At 41.8% G+C, this 19,517-nt stretch overlaps 1 protein-coding gene across 3 annotated transcripts in view; it reads left to right on the top strand.

Annotated features, from left to right (window-relative positions):
- Positions 1-18,938, top strand: part of VAV1 (vav guanine nucleotide exchange factor 1) — a 79,330-nt gene extending 60,392 nt beyond the window's left edge. The window contains exons 22-27 of one of the 3 annotated variants that reach the window (XM_077120919.1): positions 2,387-2,418; positions 6,455-6,571; positions 8,209-8,296; positions 10,191-10,305; positions 16,691-16,839; positions 18,503-18,938. In XM_077120919.1, the coding sequence (XP_076977034.1) occupies positions 2,387-2,418; positions 6,455-6,571; positions 8,209-8,296; positions 10,191-10,305; positions 16,691-16,839; positions 18,503-18,556 (555 nt within the window). In that variant the 3' untranslated portion in view covers positions 18,557-18,938. Of the gene's footprint in view, positions 1-2,386; positions 2,419-6,454; positions 6,572-8,208; positions 8,297-10,190; positions 10,306-16,687; positions 16,840-18,502 lie in introns of all 3 variants that reach the window. The other 2 variants (XM_077120918.1, XM_077120920.1) reach the window with 2 other exon arrangements.
- Positions 18,939-19,517: the final 579 nt, after the last annotated feature.

Here is a 19,517-nt window from a genome sequence, read left to right as displayed (position 1 = left end):
AAATGAAAAAACCAAACCAAACAAAAGTTCCACAAATGATGATGCAATAAGGGGCTACTCACATGGAAAAAGAATGAAACATGACCCATGCCGTACAGCACACAAAGAAAAAACATACATCTTGGGATCTTTCCATATCACTGACCGCAGAACATACTAATTCTTATGTAATTATTTTATTTTAATTTAATTATTTTGTTCTTAAACTTTAAATGTTCAGATAATTTCAAACTTACATGGAAGCTACAAAGTTAATTCAAAAACCCATATGGAGAACTTTAACATACTCCACTTTCCCTCCACTGATACCCAGATTCACCAATTTCAACATTTTGCACATTTGCAATATATTCTATCTATCTATCCATTTATACTGATCTATCTATGTGTCTATTTATCTGTTTTCCATACATTTGAGAGTAGGTTTTATCCATCATGTTCCTTGAACACTTAATAATTCCATGTACACTTCTTAAGAGCAAGGATATTTATTTATGTAATTACCTTTAGTATAGTTATCAAGTTGAAGAAATTTAACATTGATATAAAGCTTACAGTCTATATTTCAATTTTTCATGTGTCCCAATAATGTCCTTTTGGGCCTTTTCTCCTCCATCCTTAGATCCAGTCCAGGATGTTGTATTGCTGCCAGTGTCTTAAGGCCTGAGCTCAGAGAAGAGAGGATGTAAACCCCATAACGGGGTGGGAGGAAAGTCAGAGAGTTTGAAGCCAACTTTAATTCACTCCTCCATCTCATAGATCATCATGCTTGTCATTTTTAATTGCTAAAATGTTCTTTATTCCCTTTATCTCTCTCCATTACCTTCACCACCACCACCCTATTCAAAGCATCAGAATCTCCTGCCCAGCCATCTGTAGTCATCAGCTAACTGGTCTACCATATCTCTGTTTTCCTCACACTCCTGTCCTCAACCTCTATTCCATTCCCACATCAAAAGAGCGACCTTTCCAATATAAAATCTGATCACATCTCAATGAGGTAGTGTATCTAGATTGGGTCCTGGAATGGCAATGGACATTAGTGACAAAACTGGTGACATCCAAATGAAGTTTGGTAGTTTAGTTAAAAGTAATGTATCAATCTTAGATTCTTGGTTTTGGCAAATATATCATGTAAGATGGTAATATGAGGGGAAGCTGAGTGAGAGGTATACAAGAGCTCTCTGTACTATCTTTTTAATTTTTCTGTAAATCAAAAATTATTCTAAAATAAAATGTTTATGTAAGGTAAGAAATAAAGACCCCGAACAAATCATATCCTCCCTACTCTGATTTTCAACACACCCTATGTTGAAAGTATTCCCATATTTTCCCTTTGCTCACCTTCTCCATGGCCTGGAAGTCCCTGGATGACTTGCAAACCTCTGACCTTTACCCCCTTCAGTCTCTCACCCTGCTTATCCTTGCTTTCTATCTTCCAGCTTATCTAAGCCAGGAGTTCCTTCCCTTAGCTTGGTCTGGTCCTTTCTTCCTCATCATTTAGTTAACAGGTTTTGCTCAAGACAACCTCCTTTCCCATGGAACCCCCCGCTGACTTCCTGATGATAGGTTTTCATGACACATTCACTCATTCATTCAACAAACGTTTATTGAGTACCTGCCACATGTTAGATACTCTCCCAGGTGCTGGGACACAGGTGAACAAAGGAGGCAAAAATCCCTGATGAGACAATAAATGAAATATTTATGTGTCTGGTATTGGCAGTGAAATGAAGAAAAATGCAGCAGGGAAGAGGGATGGGGAATATTGGTGTATGCAGGGTTTGTGTGTAAATTTAAATGGATGTCTAGGGAAGGTAAAATTTGAGCAAAGACCTGATAGAGAGAATGAACATTTTTTACATTGATTCAGATCAGAGGTCATCAGACTTTTTCTGGAAAGGGTCAGATGGGGAGTATTTTTGGCTTTGTGGACCAGATGGTCTCTGTTGTGATTATTCAACTCTGCTGTCATAGCAGAAAATCAGCCTTGGACAATATATAAATGAACGGGAATGGATGTATTTTACTACAACCTAATTTATGGACACTGAAATGAGAATTTCATGTACCTTTAATGTGTCACAAAATATCATCCTTCTTTTGTATTTTGTCAAAATTAAAATGTGTACAAACCATTCTTAGCTGGAGGGCTGTGCAAAAACAGGTGTAAAGACAACTGCTGATTTTTACTGGTTTTATACTGGGTCAGTCCTCCAATATATTCTGGGACTGTATCCCCAGTGAATAGCATGTGCTTGGCACATGCTAGGCATTAAAAAAATGCTGGGGGAATGAATGAATGCATGAATGAATGAAGTGCCCTGAAGTCTGTTGCTCAGCTGGGGTCTATGCCCTGAATCTGGGTCTGTGTCTGTATTCCCAGGGCCCCCCTCAGGACCTGTCTGTTCATCTTTGGTGAGTAGAGCCACGTCTTTACTTTTTATCAACTCAGGGCCCTCTGGGTTGGGTGCCTGGGCTGGCCATGGGAGGGACTTCCTGACCAATTGACTATTCAGTCTTTGGACCCCGAGCATTGACTTCTGGGTTGAGCCCTGAGTTGGGTGTTGCTGGAGAGGGGAGAAACAAAGGACATCTTTGACCTTGGAAGATTATAGTCTCATTGGAAGAAAATTGGTCACAGTGGTGGTGATGATGGTGGTGATGATGGTGATGGTGATGGTGGTGATGATGGTGATGGTGATGATGGTAGTGATGATGATGGTGATGATGCCGGTGAGGATGAGGATGAGGATGATCGTGATGGTGATGGTGGTGGTGATTGTGATGATGATGGTGGTGATGATGGTGGTGATGATGGTGATGGTGATGGTGGTGATGATGGTGGTGATGATGGTGATGGTGATGATGGTAGTGATGATGATGGTGATGATGCCGGTGAGGATGAGGATGAGGATGATCGTGATGATGATGGTGGTGATGATGGTGATGGTGATGGTGAGGATGAGGATGAGGATGATCGTGATGATGATGGTGGTGATGATGGTGGTGATGATGGTGATGGTGTCGGTGATGATAATGACGGTGATGGTGATGATGGTGATGACGATGGTGGTGGTGTTGATGATTAAGATGGTAACGATAATGGTGGTGGTGGTGTGATGGTGGTGATGGTGGTGATGGTGATGGTGGTGATGATGGTGGTGATGGTGATGATGGTGGTGACGATGGTGGTGGTGTTGATGATTAAGATGGTAACGATAATGGTGGTGGTGGTGTGATGGTGGTGATGGTGGGGATGGTGATGGCAGCCCCCCTCCACCTTGTGTTTTTCTGGATGCTTGGGCTGGGAATTGAACCTGGGTCTCCTGCACGGCAGGCAAACATTCTTCCACTGAGCCAAATCTCCATTTTTTGAGCACCCAGCACATGTACGGTGAACGGTGGAGTTTTAGAGTGGATTCCGGAACGAGTTTACCTTATTCAAATCCTGACCCCAACATTTCCCAGCTGTGTAGCTTGCAGCCAGTCATTTAACCTCTCTGTGCTTTACTCTTCCTCTCTGGAGATTAATAACGGTATCTATTTCATAGAGCTGTTATGAGGCTTAAATGAGGGAGGTATTGCCTGTTAAATGCCTGTCATGTTTAATGCCTGGCATGAAGTAAGCACTTCATATGGCATTAACTTTTGTTAATTTTATATTTCATCAATTCTAAGATTTGCACTTTTTCCTCACATTTTTACATCTCTGGCACTCAAATGGGTCTTACAACCAAGAGGGTTTCAGCCTTCTGCTAAAGTTAATAGCAGTAATTTTTCATTCTCAGTGGCACATTAAAGAATGGCGCATTTCACAATTGTTGGCATCTTAAACTTACAGCAATATGGTATTGTTATTATGACTCTGTATCAGAGCACAATTTATTCTCACAACAGTCCTTTGAGGCTGATGCTATGTGTACTCCCTTTTCCCAGAGGAGGAAACCCAGGCTCAAAGAGAAGTGATTTATTCAGTGTCACATGGTGAGGAAGTGATGAAAGTGGGATTCGAACTCAAGACCATCTAACTCTGAACTGTATTTTATTGCCACTTAGCAGTAATAATAGCAACAACAGGCATAATAAAACTCCCATTTCCTGAGTACCAACCATAGACTAGGTATTTTAACTGCATTACTGCCAGTTTTCAAGAATGTCCCTCTTTTATGGGCATTTTAATCTATACTTTTATCAGAGGAAGAAATTGGGCTCAGTCCCCATGGGGATAGAGAAAGCAAGTGGCAGAGCCAGGACTCAAACCATTGTCTCTAGGCTGTACTGGCTCTGCCTTTCCATGCCAGGATGTGTCTCCAGATATAGTAAAGATCCCCATCTGGGGAATTCCTGATGTTCTTGCAAGCAGTGGGGGCAACCAATTCAATAGGCTGAAGCCTTAATCTTGAGATTTGCCCCTATGAAACTTAGTCCTGCAAAGGATAGGCCAAGCCTACTTGTATTTACGCCTAAGAGTCACCCCTAGAGAACCTCTTTGGTTGTTCAGATGTGGCCCCTCTCTCTAAGCCAACTTGGCAAGTGAACTCACTGCCCTTCCCCACCAATGTGGGCCATGACTCCCAGGGGTGTAAATCCCTCTGGCAACATGGCACATGACTCTTGGGATTTGCTGGAACCTGGCATTATGGGATTTAAAGAAAGCTTTCTTGACCAAAAGGTAGAAAAGAGAAATGTGTCAAAATAAAGTTTCAGTGGCTGAGAGATTTCAAACAGAGTGGAGGGGCTATCCTGGAGGTTATTCTTATGCCTTATATGGATATCCCATTTTTGTTTATGGCATGTTGAAGTGCCTAGATGAAGTGCCTGAAACTGTTGAGCTGTGTTTCTATAGCCTTAGCTTTTAGAGTGTGGCTGTTGGATTGTAAAGCCCTTGTGTCTGATGCACCTTTAATCCAGATTATGACAGATGAGTGGAAAAAATAAGGATTAAAAATACATAAACGATGGGGGGATAAAGGATAGAAAATTGAGTAGATTGAAATGCTAGTGGTCAATGAGAGGGAGGGGTAAGGGGTATGGGATGTATGAGTTTTTTCCTTTTTATTTTTTTTCTGGAGTGATGCAAATGTTCTAAAAATGATCATGGTGATGAACACACATCTAAACAATAGATTGAATGTATGTGTGTGAAGATTTATGAATGAAAATATATATTTTTAAATGTGGTCTTCAGGGCTGGGATTAAGGTGAGGTGAGTTGTACAAAATTTAAGGTTGTGCCAAAAAGTCAATCATCAAAATAAACAATATTTTAAAAAATTGAAAGTTAAGACAAAACAAAATCCAAGAAGAGCAAAATATCAAAATTCCAATTAAATACACAATCCAACAGGGTTGGGAATGGGGAGAGGTGAGGAGGTGAATCTGGCAAGTGCAGAGTTGGAGCCTATCTTTGTTTTTGCTTTTTTTTTCATATTTTGTTCATCATGGATTATTTTGCATTTTGTCTTTTTTTTAAGTTGAGGAGAAATTTGTATAGCATAAAACTGGCCATTTTAAAGTGGACAGTTTAGTGGTATGTGGTAAACTTACGTGGTGCAAACATGACCAAACATTTCGTCTGAACATTTCTTCACTCCAAAAGGAGACCTTGTACCCATTAAGCATTAAACAGTGAGTTCATGGATTTATCTATTCTGGATATTTCATATGGATGGAATCATACAATTTGTGACCTTTTGTGTCTGGCTTTCTTCGCTTAGTGTAATGTTTCTGAGGTTCATCTACATTATAGAGTGTATCAGTACTTCATTCCTTTTCGTGGTTGATCTTGCCCTCATTTTGATATTTTAAAATGTGGCATTGAAATATTTATCCTGACAACTACTTTTGGTTCCCCCTAAATTTTGTGCCTCACTTTCCTCACCCTAGTCCTCTCTTGGGGACCACACGAATGGGCATACGGTAGGCTCTCAGGAAGGACTGTCAGAACAGTGGCTGAATTCCAGAGACCCAGCCAGAAACCCAAAGGATTGAGCTCTTCCCCCGAAATCCGTGTGGCAGAATTTGGGTGTGACCTACAGAAGTTCGGTAGCCACTGCCTACTTATGGACTCTGGCCACTGCCACCCCAGGGCAAACCTGAGTGTCTAAGGGCTATTGGGCCCAGGTTGTCACTTAAAAAGTCAAGGAGGAGGGGTTGGTGCCACGGTGGCTCAGTGGCAGAGTTCTTGCCTGCCATGCTGGAGCCCCGGGTTCGAATCCTGGAGCCTGCCTATGTTAAAAAAAAAATCAAGGAGGGGGTGCATGGGTGGCTTTGTGGCAGAATGCTCCCTGTCAATGCGGGAGACCCGGGTTCGATTCCTGGATCATGCATCACGCCCCCCCGCCCCAAAAAGTTACGGCCCTTAAGATGAAACGGGATGGTAACCGGATGGTAACCAGATGGGGCCGAGGGCTGGAACTGTGCAGACCACTTCCCTTGGTGTCTCTTGACAGGTATGCTGGCCCCATGGAGCGCGCCGGGGCTGAAAGCATCCTCGCCAACCGCTCTGATGGGACGTTCTTGGTACGACAGAGGGTGAAGGATGCAGCAGAGTTTGCCATCAGCATTAAGTAAGTCTCCCCTCCCTAACCCATCGTCATTGTCCCTTGTGACCAGGCCATGGAGGCGAGGCATCCAGTTTTCACTTTATGAGTATACAGTTAGGACAGGCATCTTTTATCGAGCTCCTGTTGGGTCCTGGGGGATTTTGGCATCCTCATTTTTTGTGATTGGCCTGACAAACCCACAGGGAAGTAAAAGGATTCCCAAGAACTTTTCACATACTCAAGGAAGAGGCAGAAGCACAATTCGAATCCACGGTGTGTATGCTTTGCCCGTGCCCTTTCTGTGTGTTGTGTCTTGCCTCTTGCTCAGGGGAATCGTGTCCTCATTGGTTTTGTAATTTGGTGTAGTGATTTTAAATGGGGATCTTAGTCTGCCCGAGTTAAGGGCATGCCCTCTAGAGAGAGTCTGCATTTCTTTCTGCTAGAATTACTCTTTTTATAAAAAGTTAATAAAGTCATACTTTGGTATGACCCTTAACTCTGATTTTCTTACATCTTCCAAATTAACTTCTATAATAAACTTCGTGTGTTTTCTTCAAGTACATTAAAAAAAAAATTCAACCTTGTATATACGCTACCATGAAAGTTATGGGTTATCATTTTATGTTGAGTTCTTAATACATGAATAGGATTATTCTGTATGCTTTTTTAAACATTTGTTTTCTTTGCTCCACCATTTCTGCTCTGGGTCCCTGGACAGCCCCTCCATAAAAATGAGGCTCAGGAGACCCAGGAATTGCCTAGGTCAGGACCACTTTTTTGGTTAGTTTCTTAGCTTTCTAGACTACAGAAGTAGTTTAAATTCAAACCCCCAATCTACATAAGGATAGGATCAAAGTTAAGAGTTCTCAAGGGCGACTTTTTCTTGTTTCGGTTTTGACAGAGACAAACCTTTTTAAAATCACCCTCTCTCCCCTGGTGGGTGGGATTTTTCTAGCCCACCTATTTTCTTGATGGTGCAGCTCTTTGGCAGTCCAGCCTTGTGGGGTATAAGTGGGCCTTATATGGGGCCAGTTACTCATATATTTCCACATGATCTTCAAAATCTTTGGTTACCAAGATCAACAAACCTCTCAGTTTATCTCTAGAATCAGTTCATACTTACTTCTTGATTTTGCAGTTTTCATCTTCATTTTTGTCTCTGGGGATTTTCCTTTACATTTTTTGGGAACTCAGCAGTTTTCTTCTCAGCATTATTAGGGATTTTGTAGCAGGAAGGTTTTTTTGGTTATCTGGTCTACCACATTGGCAGAAGCAGTGTCTCCTCTTGTGTCTTTTCTAGTCTACTATTCTACCATGTCGAACGATTTAGGGAGCTCTTCACAGCTGTTCTATAATGTTGCTTTCTTTGCAAGGTCTTATTAATTTCTCAACAACCTTGTGCACCAGGAAAGATGATCCGTATTGTACGGAGGAAGACAGGAAAGCTTAGGGCAGCAAAGGTCCCAAGGAGGAGATCCAGGTGGGGCAGCAGAGGGCATCTTCAGACTTTGGGATCCAGGGGTCATCCCTTCTCTGCAGGAACCAAGGTTGCTTCTTCCATGGCTGGGGGTGTGGTCTGAGGCTAAGACTTTGTAGAGAATGGTCCTGGGACCTCAGACTCAGAGCTTGGTGACCATCTGGCCCTTTCTCTCTTGTTCTAGGTATAATGTCGAGGTCAAGCACATTAAAATCATGACAGCAGAAGGACTATACCGAATCACGGAGAAGAAGGCTTTCCGGGGGCTTACAGTAAGGGCAAACCTTCCCTCCACTCCTCTGCAGCCTCCTAGAGCCCAGCAGTGTCTTCCTTGCAGCTCTTGGGACATCCCCACCTTTCCACAAGAATAGGCCCCACTAGGGCACTATGGGGCAACTGGCCCTAAGCTCGTTTTTCTGATGACTGAGAGTGAGAGAAATAATGATGGATATCAGCCTTGAGCATTTACAAGGCAACTACTGGGTGCCAGATATGTTATAGATAGGACTCTCAATCCTTTCACCTCACCTGAGTTCTGCTTCACAGATGAATGAAACTGAAGTTTAATCCTTAGGTAGAGTCAAAGAAGAGCAGAGCCCATACTCTGTTGTGCTTCAAGGCCTAACTTGCCTAATGACCATTCCACCAAGAATAAAATACTGTTGAGGTATTTTCTTTTATTCTTTTTTACCTCTCATCGGTGTCCGGTAATTTTCGGTCATCTTTTAGACATTTTAATCCCATGGGTTTAATGTAGGGCTTTTTATCCACAGTTTATGGATCCTTGAGGGAAGGTGGGTCCTTTAAACAAAATCCAGAATTTTTCATCTTTCTGCATGTTTTTGTGAAGGGAGAGGGGATAAAGTCTTGTATTCCACTTGACCATCAAAGGGATCTTTCACTCCTGAGAAGATTAAGGAGTGCTAATACATTCCACTAACCATTTTCTCCCCTAAAAGTTTTATTCTGAAAACTTTTCTTCAAACTTTATTTCTGAAAAATTTCAGAAAAGTTTTGCTGGAATAATGTAATAAATACCTGTGAATTTTTCACCTAGATTTAATAATTGTTCATAGTCTCTTTTGCTTTCTCTATCTAAACACACACACACATTTATTCTGACTATTTGAGAGAGGTAAGGCCCATCACCCCCAAATACTTCATCAATATTCTAAGAGCAAAGGTATTCTTACTTCACCACAACATCATTATCACACTCAGAAAGTTTAACACTGATGTAAAGTATGATCTAAAATGCAGTTTATATCCCAAAATCTCCAACTGCCCCCCTTGTGTCTTTTATGGCTGTTTTTTTCCCCTAGGTTATAATAGGGATTCACACATTGCATTTAAAAAAAAAATCTCTTCAGCCTCCTTTAGTTTACATTTACAAGTTCTCCAGTACTTTTTTTGTTTTGTTTTTCATGATATTGGCATTTTTGGAGTTTATAATTTCAAACCACAGCTTTTTTTTTTTTTTTTTTTTTTTTTGCAGAGTGTCTGTTAATTTTGACTTTCTAGATTCTTTCTTCACTTTTAGAATCAGATTAAATATTTCTGGAAGAAATACTGATGTATGCTTCAGATCTGGGATTACTACAGAGACTATTTTTTTTTAGTTGCTATGCCACCCTTGGTGTTGAATCTAAGATCTTCCTCCTTTCTGGCTGTGGGAACTTGGACAGGTGACTTGACTTCTCTGTGCCTCAGTTTCTCCATTTATGAACACTCACCTCTCAGGAAATTAAGAGAGTTCAATGATGGGCGGTAAGCATGCTGGCCAGAACGTAGTAGGTGCTTAAAACAACATTTGCTATTAATTGAAAAAATAAGACACTTGACACCCACCTGGGGATTGAATTTGGTGAACTGGTCATTAGGCAAAAGGATATTTGATAAATTTATCATGAAGTGAATTAGCTACTAAGAGAACTAGTTATAAGCGGTGTGGTCTCTTCCCCATAAAATGATCTGGTTGCCCAAGTAAGGAATGAGCTCCCCACCATGGGGAGAATCCAAGGAGCCACTTGCCAGGGAGGCCTCACCTCAACACAGGTGAGGAGTTGAATATGTCTCCACCCAACTCTGGCACCTCCTGAGCTAGACTGCTGGAATGGCCTGGGTAGGGAGGCAGTGTCAGCATCTCCTCTGCTGTCCTCCTGCCAGGAGCTTGTGGAGTTTTACCAGCAGAACTCCCTGAAGGATTGCTTCAAGTCACTGGACACCACCTTGCAATTTCCCTTCAAGGAGCCAGAGAGGAGAGTCATCAGCAAACCGCCAGGTAAGAGGCCTCAAGCTGGGGGCTGCAGCCCTAATTCCTTCCTGTCACTTGAGCACCCAGAGTTCATCTCTGTGTAGCGCTGGAAAGCCCTTTAACTCTTGTCTGTTCCTTTGCTCTTGAGTGATTTGCATAGTCATTTCCTTAAATGGGGAGTGGGGCAGGCTTTACTTTTCAATTTGAGAATACTAGGACATAGGAACCGGAAGTGGACTCTATCCACTTTTAAACCTGTATATCATATATATATATATATATATATATTTTTTTTTTTAATCAATATCAAGGTTTAATCAGTATTTACAACCCTCTCTCACAATAAGGCAACACCTTTAGCACCTCCTACTTTCTCTTCCCTTTTCGTCTCTCATCCATGAGGTGTCTTGAAATTATCTGGACTATTGGATACAGTTTGTATTTAAACAATGTGGTATATATTCTAGGGATTCTTTTGTAACAGTTGCATTTAGCTTTGCAGATACAGTATCAACAATTACTGAGATTCCAACTATATTTCTTGTTTTCCTCTTATTTTTAAGGTTCCTTGTTGGAATTCTTATTTCATTTTGCTGGAGTGCATTATTTTTTCCTTTTTATTTTTTAGAGAAGTTGTAGGTTTACAGAAAAATCATGCAGAAAATATAGCACCTCTCCCCCGATACACTATTTTCCCTCTTATTAACACTTTGCTTAGATGGGGAAACTTCGTTAAAATTGTTGAAAAAATATTATTTTAATTATAGTCTATTTATGGTTCACTGTGTTGTAGGTCTTGTGGGATTTTTAAAAATTGTTATTCTAGTAACATATATACAACCTAGAATTTCCTCTTTCAACCACATTCAAATCATATTTCATTGGTGTTAATTACATTCACAGTTTTGTGCTATCATTACCACCATCCATTATCAAAGCTTTTTCATCACCCCAAACGGAAACTCTGTGCCAATGAAGCATTAAATCCTCATTCTCTGCCTGTGCCTCAGCCCTGGCTATACTGTATGCTAGTTTCTGACTCTCTGAATTTGCTTTTTCTAATTATTTCATATTAGAGAGATTGTACAATATTGTCCTTTTACGTCAGCTATTTCTCAACATGATGACTTCAAGGTTTATTCATGTTGTTGCAGATGTCAGAATTTCATTACTTTAAAAACAGTTTTATTTAGATATAGTCACTTACCATACAATCCAAAGGTACAATCAATGGCTTTTAATATAGTTGCAGAATTGTACATTCATCACCACAATCAATTTTAGAACATTTTCATTACTTCAGAATAAAAACCCTATACCCTTTAGTAATTACCTCTCAATCCCTCTATCCTTCCCCTGTCCTAGATAATCACTAACCTAATTCTGTCTCTACAAATTTATTTATATTTACATTTTATATAAGTGGAATTGTTACCATTTGTAGTACTTTGTACCTGGTTTCTTTCACTTAGCATAGTGCTTTGTAATTATTATCATTCTTTTTAATTAGAGAGGTTGTAGATTTACCGAAAAATCATTTTAAAAAACTTTGCCCTGTACCCCCCATCATCGACACTTTGCATTAGTGTGGTGCCTTTGTTATAATTGATGAAAGAATATTAAAGCATTACTGTGAACTGTAGTCCATAGTTTATATTAGGTGTATTTTTTCTCCATATGCCATCCTATTATTAACAGCTTGGGATTCATGAAAGAACATTTTTATAATTGTACCATTAACCACAGTCCATCGTCTGCACAGGATTTACTGTGTTATACAGTCCCATGCTTTATCTTCTAACTTTCCTTCCAGTAGCATCCACATCACCAACATAATCCAGCATTATTAGTGACACTCACAATTATGTGCTACCATCACCACCATCCATTTCCAAACCTTTACAATCAACCCAAGTAGAAATTCTGCACAAAGAAGCATCAGCTCTGTTCTCTATCCCCACTGTGTAATCTATAGTCTAGCTCTGTGACTACTTTATTGAGTATCTACCTTTGATTAATTGTTCTAAATTCTGTGTCTCCTTTGACTTTTTATTTGTTCCTTTGAGCCATATCTTCCTGTTTGTTAATATGGCTTGTAAGTTTTGCTTATGTCCGGGCATCTGATCATCTTGATGAGCTTACTCTGAGGATCAGTTTCTCTGTCTCGTCCAGGACTCTGTTGTCGATTGGCTTTCTGTTGAAGCCCTTCTCTGACGTTTGGTTCATCAGGACTTCCCAACCAAATCAGGGCCAGGGACCCACGCAGTGGGTACAGACCAGCTCCAAAGGGCTCTGAGTGGAGGGTCAGCAGAGATACCCCAAATCCTTTCTGTCTGCTCCCCGAGGCTGCTCTTCCCTGGACTGGCCAGCGGAAGGTACCCGTTGGGAAGCCGTTCTCCACAGCCCCAAGAAGGCGGTGCATTTTTAAACATCCACCCACCTTACACCTGCCCCTATCACAGGTTGAGTAGAAACAACGGCTTGGTGGCCCCTGTCCGGTGCTGGCTAAAACAGTGGGACCCAGAGGGCTAAATGCACAGACCAGAAGCCATGATCTGCACTTGTCTGTGCCCTGCCCTCTTCCTGGGGAAGAGGTATTCCAAGACCCTCTCTCCAAAGCAGCCACCCAGGCTACTTGCCTCCAGAGTGGGGGTGAGCACCTATAGCCCTGGCTGAGTGAAGTACAGTTTTTCACCATAGTTTCTCAGTCTCTTTCCCACTCCTCCCTGAGTGCTGCACAGTGCCCCTCTCTGCAGCCCCAGAGCAGTTGATTCAAACATTTTTCGCCTGTCCACTGACTTTCCTTGGAGGAGTGAGCCCTGCAGCTCTCTACTCTGCCACCTTCCCAGGAAGTCTGTGGTACAGTTTTTTTTTTTGCGTGGGCAGGCCCCGGGAATCAAACCTGGGTCTCCGGCATGGCAGGCGAGAACTCTGCCTGCTGAGCCACTGTAGCCCACCCTGTGGTAGAGTTTTTAAGGTTGCACTTTTGTTCAATTATTTCATCTCCAGGAGAAAGCTTCCTTTCCTCTCTTCCTTCTCTGGGAATCTCGATCTGTTCTGTTTGGTTTTGTGCAGAATGTTCTCTGCAGCTCCTATGATGTGTTTAAATTCTCCCCGTCATTGATGTGCCCCCTTTTCCTTGCACTTTTCAGTTCTGGGGCCCTCCTGTCTTATAGTAGTGCAGTTTAATGCCTTTTTTTTCTTTGATGCTCTTCTGCCTCTGGATTCTTTCCTATTAGGGTAAGGAAATGGGGTGAGACAGATGGGGTCTATCCAAGAAGGTGGGTCACTCCTGGAAAGTTCTTCTTGCATTCAGAAGGCCCAGGTGATGGAAACTGGATTTGTAAGCGTATCTCTTGCCAACTCTGCTGCGATCTCACTCTCTTTCTCTCTCTCCTCCCCCCCCCCTCGGGGGGCTTTTTTTTGTGTGCAGCATGATTTAGGGGCTTGTCTTGTAAAGTCAATTCTACTTCCATGGCAGGAGATGCTGCCTCTTTGCTTCTCCCAAAGTGGGCAAGACCAAGTGAGGGGGAGGTGTCTGGACCAGTGTGTTGGGAAGGGAAATCTACCATCTCTTGTTGATTTTTCTTTTCCTTTGATCCAGCATTTGAGAAGTCCTTCTCCAGTCTCTATCCTCCTCAATGTCCTAAGAAAACAGGATTTTTCCTTTTCTTATTGGATTCTGAGGGAAGACTTTCTCAGGGAATGTCCATCACTAAGTGTGTAGAAACACTGCTGATTTTTTCATATTGGTCTTGCACGTGATTACTTTGCTGAGTTTATTAGTTGTAGGAGTTAGGTTCAGGTGTCAGCTTGGCCGGGTGGTGGTGCCCAGCTGTTCTGTTGCTGTGGATTCAAATCATCTGCAAGTGAATATTTCATCTGTGGTTGATTACGTCTGCGTTCAGCTGAGGGGAGTTTCCACCTTCAGTATTGAGGGAGGCTGAAAAGACAGAGGTCAAAAGAGAGCTCAGCAGCTCAGACCCAGACGTCTGGAGATGCAGAAAGGAACCACCTTGGAGAAAGCTGTTTGAATCCAGAAGCCAGGAGAAAAGGACAGCAGATGTCACTGTGTGCCTTCCCATGTGATAGAGGGACTCAGAGGAAAGCTAGCTGCCTTTTCTCCAAGGATTTGTAAATTTGTAACTAAATCAATTCCCTTTAGAGAAGCCAATCCATTTCTGGTGTATTGCATTCCAGCAACATTAGCATACTAAAGCATTAGTTCTAGTAGCTTTAATATAGATTTTCAGGATTTTCTATATACAGGATCATGTTATCTGCAAATAGGGAAAGTTTTAGTTCTTGCTTTCCAATTTGTGCAGAATATTCTCTGCAGCGCCTATGATTTGTTTAAATTCTCCCTATTACTCAAGTGCCCCCTTTTCCTTACATTTTTCAGTTCTTTTTTCCCATTTGTTTTCCTTTCCTAATCCCTCTGGCAAGAACTTCCAGGACAATGTTGAATAACACTGGTGACAGTGAACATCATTTTTTTTGTCATGTTCCTGATCTTAGAGGGAAGGCTTTCAGTCGTTCATCTTGAGTATGATGTTTGCTGGGGTTTTTTTTTTTTTTCATATATTCTCTTTATCATATTGAGGAACTAACCTTCTCTTCCCAGTTTTCTGAGTTTTTATCAAGAAGCAGTGCTGGATTTTGTCAAATGCCTTTTCTGTATCAATTGGGATGTTTATGTGATTTTTTCCCCCTTCATTTTGTTGATGTGGTGTGTTACATTAATAGATTTTCTTATCTTGAACTTTCCTTGCATACCAGGGATAAGTCCAACATGGTCATGGTATATATAATTCTTTTAATGTGCTGTTGGATTAGATTTGCTTGTATTTTGTTGCTTCTATATTCAATACTCATAAGAGATCATTGGTCTGTCATTTTCTTTTCTTGTTGTATCTTTATCTGGCTTTGGTATGAGGGTGAGGTTGGCCTTGAAGAATGAGTTAGGAAGTGTTCCTTTCTCCTCAGTTTTTGGAAGTGTTTGTGCAGGTCCAGTGTTAATTCTCCTTGGAATATTTGGCAAAATTCACCAATGAAGACATCTGGTCCTGGGCTTGCCTTTCTTGGGAGACTTTTCATTCAATTTATTTACTTGTTATTGGTCTGTTGAGATCTAGTTCTTCTTGAGTCAGTGTAGGTAATTCATGTTTTTTTCCTAGGAATTTGCCCATTTCATATAGGTTATCCAATTTGTTGGTATACAGCTGTTCATAGTCACCACTTACAATCCCTTATATTTCTGTGGAGTTGGTAGTAATGCCCCCCCTTCTTTTCATTTTAGTTATGTACATCCTCTCTCTTTTTCTTTGTCATTCTAGTTAAAGGTTTGTCTATTTTATTGATTTTTTAAAAAGTAGCTACTTCAGTTTCATTGGTTCTTTATTGTTTCTTAATTCTCCATTTATTTTTTTTAATCTCCACTTAAATCCTTTTTATTTCTTTCCTTCTGCTCTTGTTGAGTTTAGTTTGCTCTTTGTTTTCTAGAACCTCCAGTTATGATGTTAGGTCTTGATTTGAGATCTTTCTTATTTTTTAATGTGCATTAAAAAAATTAAAGCTATAAATTTCCCTCTCCTCATTGCCTTTGCATATATCCTGTAAATTTTGGAGTGCTATGTTCTTGTTTTCAGTTGCCTCAGGATATTTCCTAATTTCTCTTATGATTTGTCCTTCAATCCATTGGTTGTTTGCTGCCGTGCATTCTAGAGTAAGTTTTTCGGGAAAGTCCTGTGCATGGTATAATTTTTGAATTCCTACATGTCCAAAAAAATTTTAAAGAGGGGTTTAAAATTATGTATTGTTCAATGTTGTATTATTGACAAAGCAAAATCAACATAACATCAAGAGTCCAAGACAAAAATTGTCCCTGTTATCACCTGATTAAATGAATATTTTCATCTGACTCTGTTATTTGTTTGTCCTTGTGTATATATAGACATTCAATTTTAGCATATTTTCAGGAATATTTTAAATTATAATCTGTAGTTTCACATAGCGCTGTGCCATGAAACATTTTCCATGACTTTTGCCCCTTCTTATCACAACCCATTCTCCTTTACTTTTTAATCTTTGGTCTTCTCAAGATAATTAAGATTAACAGCCTAGAATGAATTTTTCCACTTCTTTCTTCTTGTTCTCTTTTCATGTAAATCTATAGGAACCATTAGAAAAGTTCATAACTGGATTTATTTTCTATGTTTCGATGTTGGCTGGGCTGGGAAGATGATGCCAGGAGCATAACTGGGTCTTTTCAGAGCTCAAGGCTCCCAACTCTTTGCACAAAGAAGCATCGAGGGGCCCTTCCTCCTGAGTGCATGCCCCTCCCCACTGCCCCCAGCAGGGGTGTGTGCTTGTCCCGAGCCCTTCCTCCACCTCTGGTTTTCCCCCACAGCAGGAAGCATGAAGTACTTTGGTACAGCCAAGGCCCGCTACGACTTCTGTGCCCGGGACCGATCGGAGCTGTCCCTCAAAGAGGGCGACATCATCAAGATCCTGAATAAGAAGGGGCAGCAAGGCTGGTGGCGAGGAGAGATCTACGGCCGGGTGAGGCAGAGTGGGCTTCAGCAGCCCGGGCAGGGGCATGGGGGTGTGACCGAGCCATCGTGAGGTTGCCCTGGAAGTTTGGAATGGAGAAGGTGGAGAATGGCCTTCATAGACGTCTTCCCTGTTCAGAGGGCAGGAAGGGACACGAAGATTTCATTCATTTAGTCAACCGGCATTTACTGTGCACCTACTGTGTGCCAGGAATTCTGCTGGGAGACAAGGGGTCAAGAATGAGCATAATCAGTGCCCTCATGGAACACATAGTCCAGTGAAGAGGAAAGACCTGTGAGCAAGAGGTTATTACAGTGTGGTCAGAGTTGCGATGGGGAAGCACAGGGTGGGGGGCTTGAGGGAGCCCCTGACCCACCTTGTGAGTGGGTCAGATGCCTTCAGAGATGCCAAGCTGATTTCTGAGGGGTCAGCGAAGTTAGCCGAGTGATAAGGTGAGAGATGGGTTAAGTGGAAGTGTTCCAGTTGGGTGGGTCAGCATGAGCAAAGGCCCAGAGGTGAGAGAGTGATTGACGTATTTAGGAACAAAGGTAGGGGGGGGATTTGTGCCTGTCTTCTTCATTGAAGTACCACCAGTGCGTAGAAGAGTACCTGGCACACAGTAGGTGGTCAGTACATATTGAGTGCCTGAAGGGGCAGATGGGATTAACCACTGAGCTCTGTTGCCTCACTGAATTCCGATTGTCAGGAATGGAAGGAATCTTAAGGATCCTAAAATAGGATTTCTCTTTCTGTGCAGATCTTATTTTTTTGCTCCACAAATGTAGAGAACCTTCTCTGTTTCATCCACTGCTGAATTCCCAGCTTCACTTATAATGGTTTCTCAAAAATATTTGTTGAGTGAAGACAAAAGCACTAGTTAGGAACTTACATTCTAGTGGAGAAATGGCACAAAACAATGACCTGGATAATTGCTTAAATGAACAATTTTGTTAAAAACCATGGAGGGTAAGTTTAGTATACAATGGAGGAAATTTAGGGTTTGAGAAAACCTTTCGAGATCGGGTGTTTAAGAAGGTATGAAAGATTCAGCCACCCATCCATGTATCCATCAATCCAAATCCATCCCTTAATCCACAAACCCATCCATCCATCCATCCATTCACTTATCCATCCATCCATCCATCCATCCCTTCCTTCATCCATCCATCCATGCATCCACCCATCCATCCATGCATCCATGCCTCCATGCATCCATCCATGCATTCAACAAATATTTACTAAGTAACTACTGTATGACAAGCAGTGTTCTAGGCTCTTGAAACTCTGTGATGAACAGGACAGACAAAACTCCCTGCTCTTCTGGAGCTCACATTGTGGCGGGCAGACATAATATAAACACTTAAATACATTTAATCAGTCAAATAGTGATAGGTGCTATGGAGAAAAATCAATCAGGAAAAGGGGATAATGAGTGCTGGGTGGGCTGGATTTTACAACTTTAAATACTATGATTGGGAAGGCCTCACGAATAAAGACTCTTCAGGTGACGTATGAGCTGAGACCTACAGGAGATGAGGGGTCAGCCGTGTGTGTATTTGGGGAATGTACTTTGTGTGCAGAAGGAATGGCAGGTGCAAAGGGCCTGAGGTGGGAGCCTCCTGGTGGAAGAGCATGCACAGGCTGCCCTGACAATTTCCCCGTCTCTTTCCAGATCGGCTGGTTCCCCTCCAACTATGTGGAAGAAGATTATTCTGAATACTGCTGAGTCTTGGTGTACTGGCATGGAGATGGGAAACTCCAGGCTCCAAGCCCAGAATGAGCAGGCAGTGGGGTCAGGGGCTGTGACGGGCCTCAGCGGGCTGAGAGGCTGGGATGGACCATGAGAGGCCAGAGTCCAGCTGACCGGGCTCCAGGGATGCCATCCAACCGTTAATTTATAACACATTGTTTTCCTCTTGGGTCCCCTTGAGAAGGCGGTGGGGGAAGGCAACCGCTTTTAATAAAAATGATGAATAGAGTTCCTACTATTGCTCAGAACGAAAGGCCAGAATCAAGACGGGGAGAGGGAAGAACAGACAAAAGACCCACACACCTCTGCCGCTGCCTCCCAGTTTTATCATCTTGTCCAATTACGAGATCTGAAGTTGGAAATGGAATCCCCATGTAGCAGGCTCCAGGAAACCCTTTTTTTCTCATATGACCCTAAAGCTACCAGGGCTGAGAGTGGGCTGAATAGGGGACAGGGATCATTTGTGGGTCTACCTCGGTGTTTAACTCTATTTTTCCCCACCCAACTCTTGTCCCCTACATTGGGGCATCTTGTTTTGTTTTGTGGCAGGAAACGCTGGCTCAGACTGATGAATTATTATTATCTATACCAGATTTTAATGGGAGTCTTTAGGACTTTGATTTTTGAAGCTCAAAACCCAAGATTCAGAATCTTTAAATAGGTTTTTGAAGTTCAAAAGCTAGGAAGTTGTTTCTTTGGTAAACCTCCTGTGTGCTGCTGAAATTATCCTTACGAGGGGTAAAAGGCAGATTTCTGCGAACAGCTGGGACAGGGGAAGGGTTATGGGCTATAAATTATTTTGGAGAAAATAGTTAACACTTCCAAATATTACCTCCCCCCCCCGCACACCAATAATGGAGACAACCCCCCATGTGTTGAACATTTTGTGTTGCCTGGTGTCACGATAAGAGCTTCACACACATTATCTAATTTAATC

Source organism: Tamandua tetradactyla, chromosome 11, assembly GCF_023851605.1.
Source record: "Tamandua tetradactyla isolate mTamTet1 chromosome 11, mTamTet1.pri, whole genome shotgun sequence".
Classification (NCBI taxonomy): domain Eukaryota; kingdom Metazoa; phylum Chordata; class Mammalia; order Pilosa; family Myrmecophagidae; genus Tamandua; species Tamandua tetradactyla.
Note: the sequence above shows the minus strand (reverse complement) of the source record. Positions and strands in the feature narration are given on the sequence as shown.